This window comes from Bison bison, unplaced genomic scaffold, assembly GCF_000754665.1.
Source record: "Bison bison bison isolate TAMUID 2011002044 unplaced genomic scaffold, Bison_UMD1.0 scf7180017851926, whole genome shotgun sequence".
Taxonomy (NCBI): Eukaryota; Metazoa; Chordata; class Mammalia; order Artiodactyla; family Bovidae; genus Bison; species Bison bison.
This window is the reverse complement of record NW_011482499.1, coordinates 73,873-78,150: the sequence shown is the minus strand read 5'-3', so window position 1 is coordinate 78,150 and position 4,278 is coordinate 73,873. Positions and strand designations below refer to the sequence as shown.

The following is a 4,278-nucleotide window of genomic DNA, read 5'->3' as shown; positions in this document are numbered from 1 at the left end:
AGTTCCAGAAAAACATCTATTTCTGCTTTATTGACTATGCCAAAGCCTTTGACTGTGTGGATCACAATCAACTGTGGAAAATTCTTCAAGAGATGGGAATACCAGACCACCTGACCTGCCTCTTGAGAAACCTGTATGCAGGTCAGGAAGCAACAGTTAGAACTGGACGTGCAACCACAGACTGGTTCCAAATAGGAAAAGGAGTACGACAAGGCTGTATATTATCACCCTGCTTATTTAACTTCTATGAAGAGTACATCATGAGAAACGCTGGGCTGGAAGGACAAGCTGGAATCAAGATTGCTGGGAGAAATATCAGTAACTTCAGATATGCAGATGACACCACCCTTATGGCAGAAAGTGAAGAGGAACTCAAAAGCCTCTTGATGAAAGTGAAAGAGGAGAGTGAAAAAGTTGGCTTAAAGCTCAACATTCAGAAAACGAAGATCATGGCATCTGGTCCCATCACCTCATGGGAAATAGATGGGGAAACAGTGGAAACAGTGTCAGACTTTATTTTTTGGGGCTCCAAAATCACGGCAGATGGTGACTGCAGCCATGAAATTAAAAGACACTTACTCCTTGGAAGGAAAGTTATGACCAACCTAGATAGCATATTCAAAAGCAGAGACATTACTTTGCCAACAAAGGTCCGTCTAGTCAAGGCTATATGGTTTTTCCAGTGGTCATGTATGGATGTGAGAGTTGGACTGTGAAGAAATCTGAGTGCCAAAGAATTGATGGTTTTGAACTGTGGTGTTGGAGAAGACTCTTGAGAGTCCCTTGGACTGCAAGAAGATCTAACCAGTCCATCCTAAAGGAGATCAGTCCTGGGTATTCATTGAAAGGACTGATGCTGAAGCTGAAACTCCAGTCCTTTGGCCACCTCATGTGAAGAGTTGACTCATTGGAAAAGACCCTGATGCTGGGAGGGATTGGGGGCAGGAGGAGAAGGGGACAACAGAGGATGAGATGGCTGGATGGCATCACTGACTCGATGAGTTTGGGTAGACTTCGGGAGTTGGTGATGGACAGGGAGGTCTGGCTTGCTGCGATTCATGGGGTCACAAAGTGTCGGACATGACTGAGTGACTGAACTGATATGAAATTAGCACCTTTGGCCTCTCTGGAGCTTTGCTCACTGAATTAGTAAATGAGTGCTTTATTCCTGTTCCAAGTTCTACCCTTCAATAATAAGAGAATGCTAGGTCTTTCTCTTAATCTCTTAGGGCCTCTGAGGCCAGGATATCTGAGACCTTGCTCCTTTTCATTCTTTTGACATCTTTCTCCTTAGCACATTTAAAGCTCATAGGAAATATTCTTGTTCTCCTGAAAAGAAGGAAAAACAATAAGTTTGAGGAAATCTGATGCAAAAATCTCTCTGGCTGAGCTGTGGAGTTCAGAGTTTCAGTGACCTCCAGCAGGGCCCCTGTGATTCTCCTGGGTCCCAGGGCAGTCAAGGGTGGGCTTTATAGTTGCCTCTCCTCCCTCCTCCCCTCTCCAATCCATACTGTAGTCCTGAGAATATTACTTTTATTTTCCTCCAGCATCAAAAAAGTCTCCAAACTCACATCCTTTACTTGTGATTGTTCTTGGCATGGGTTGGAACTGCCAGGACCACAAGACCTTGAGTACAGAACTCCCCCTACACTGAGTCTTATGCTGCTTTACTTAAGATAGAGCAGGGCTGGGAAAAGAAGTTGGTATAAGCAGCTCAGTCTTGCAGGCAGAGGCAGAAATTCCTGCACTGTATTCATACCGTTGCCCCCACACTGCAGTTTCTTGCTTCAGACCCCCAGAGTTCTGGTCTTATCCTCCCTTGTGCTGAGCTTTCCCAGCTTGTCTCAGCCACTTCATCCTCTTCTACCCTTCATGGGCATCTTTCTTCCTCTTGGCTTTGGGTGTAGTTTATAAGGCAGCTGATGCACTTCCCACCCAAATTCAGGTGGTGCCCTTCTGCTTTTTTAAAAAAAAAATAATTTTCAATGGCCCTTTCTGTCTCCCTGTTCAGCGGATGTTTCTAGCTCCTCCTCATGGGTGCCAGCCCTTGTGGAAGAAATTCAATCTCTTTTTGCACCAGTCAACCCTTTTCCAACAGACACACAACAAAGTCACGGAAACTCTACTTACGGTGAATCTCCACAGCCCCCCAAGGTCATCACTCCTCTCGAAGCAGGTGGGCTTTAGCCCTTCCTCCAGACAGCACTTGATGGAAGCCAGGCCAGTGGCCCCAGCGCCCACAATCGCAACTCGTTTGGCCATGTTGTCCTGTGTGGGGACAATGAAGCGGAACCATTTATTCATAAGTGAAAGCCTCACCCCATCCTTGGCTGCTCTAGCGAACCAGGAAAAAGAATTGGAGAGATTAAGGGATTTGCTCCTTTTGAATCCTCTGTAGCTGGTTTCTGGTGTCGTGCATGTGAGGAGGGCAATGTTCGGGTCACTGGTTTAACCCTGTGCTTCGTATGTTCCCACCCCCTCACTCAGAACTGGTGCTAAATAACAGTACATTTGTCAAGACTGTAGCTTTTGGCAGAATGGTTGAAATCGGATCCTTCAGTACACGGAATTTTGCGTTCTGCACTGTGCTGCTGCCTCCAGCCTTCCTCCACAAACCCTTGAGTAAAATAATAGAGCAGCAGCCCAGGAAAGGATCGCCTTGGCAAACTCAGTTTTTTATAAACACATGAAATCGAATCTCAGATTGGTGTGATGTGATACGAGGTCACCCAGAAGCTGGTGGAGTGGGGTTGAGATGCAGAGCCAAGACACTGGCCGCCGCAGGCGCTGTTACAACACTGCCCTGGGCTGGTCCCTGTCCCTGGCAAACTGCCAGTGTTCCAGCTGTGCTGTCATCCTTCTCCTACCTGCTGCCAGTGGATGGTCATCAGTGGGAAAGAGAAGGTGTGGGATGGAAAGGTAGGCATGGAGAATTCTCTTCCTGTCTCCACAGGGTCCTGACTCACCTCTAGGAAACCATCGTGTCACCATTGGCACTGATGGAGGGGTATCTGACCTTGGCCATGGGTTAACATGAACTTGTAAGAATGATGAGAGGCAATATAATGTATTGGTTAAGCCAGTGTTCTCCAACTTTTATGGCACCAGGGAATGATTTCGTGGAAGACAGTTTTTCCAGGGATTAGGGTGCAGGTGTGGATGGTTCAGGTGGTAATGAAAGCAATGGGGGAGCGATGGTCAGGGCCAGAGGAAGTGTCGCTACCTGTGCTGGCCCACCCACCCTCCGCTCACCTCCTGCTGTGTGGCCGGGTTCTTAACAGGCCACAGGGGGTTGGGAACCCCCGGGTTAAGCAACCAGACTCTGGACCACATTGTCTGTGACTTTGGCAAATCATTCTACTCCTCTGTGTATCATATAAAGTGAAGAAAATAGTAGTGTTTTCCTTGCAGGGTTTTGTTAGAATCAAGTGAGTCAATTACACATGACAGTTGGCTTAGAAGTGCTCCTGGGACATAGAAAATGCTTAATAAATAGAAGCTATTTTAAGTATAAAAACATTTCCCTAAATCACCTTCCTCTTTGCCTTTCCCATCACTGAGCCTCTGTTCTTTAAATTCCTATAGCATTTTGGTCAACACGCACAAGCTTAACTCTTTATCATGTGATTTTAGCTGTTGTTCCCCCCAATTTTTTTGTGATCTTTTTCTCTCCCCAAGTTAGTAAATTTTTAAACCAGATGGATCAAAGAGTAGATGCAAAATTACCTCAAAGATACTATCTTCCTGAACATTTGCCATGAGACAAGGAAGTCTCACAGAGGAGCTTGTCGCACAAAACTGAATATACATCTTTTGTTTTTCAGGATTGAGACACAGAGTAGTAGTACAAGTACAGAGACGTCATCTGATTCGTACTCTGCTGTGACCCCAGGGTCTAGGGCTGCACTTGGAACATAACGTAATTGATGCTTCAGCTCAGTTCAGTTCAGTCACTCAGTTGTGTCCGACTCTTTGCGACCCCAAATTCAGCACGCCAGGCCTCCCTGTCCAACACCAATCCCCGGAGTTCACTCAAACTCATGTCCATTGAGTCAGCGATGCCATCCAGCGATCTCATCCTCTGTCGTCCCCTTCTCCTCCTGCCCCCAATCCCTCCCAGCATCAGGATCTTTTCCAATGAGTCAACTCTTCGCATGAGGTGGCCAAAGGACTGGAGTTTTAGCTTTAGCATCAATCCTTCCAATGAACACCCAGGACTGATTTCCTTTAGGATGGACTGGTTAGATCTTCTTGCAGTCCAAGGGACTCTCAAGAGTC

The 4,278-nt window shown here is 46.5% G+C and overlaps 1 protein-coding gene across 2 annotated transcripts in view; it reads right to left on the bottom strand.

Annotated features, from left to right (window-relative positions):
• The window catches only part of FMO1 (flavin containing monooxygenase 1), a 36,913-nt gene that overhangs the window by 27,898 nt on the left and 4,737 nt on the right, over positions 1-4,278 (bottom strand). For both annotated transcript variants that reach the window (XM_010851903.1, XM_010851911.1), the window contains exon 2: positions 2,131-2,268. In XM_010851903.1, coding sequence (XP_010850205.1) covers positions 2,131-2,268 — 138 coding nt within the window. The remainder of the gene's footprint in view (positions 1-2,130; positions 2,269-4,278) is intronic.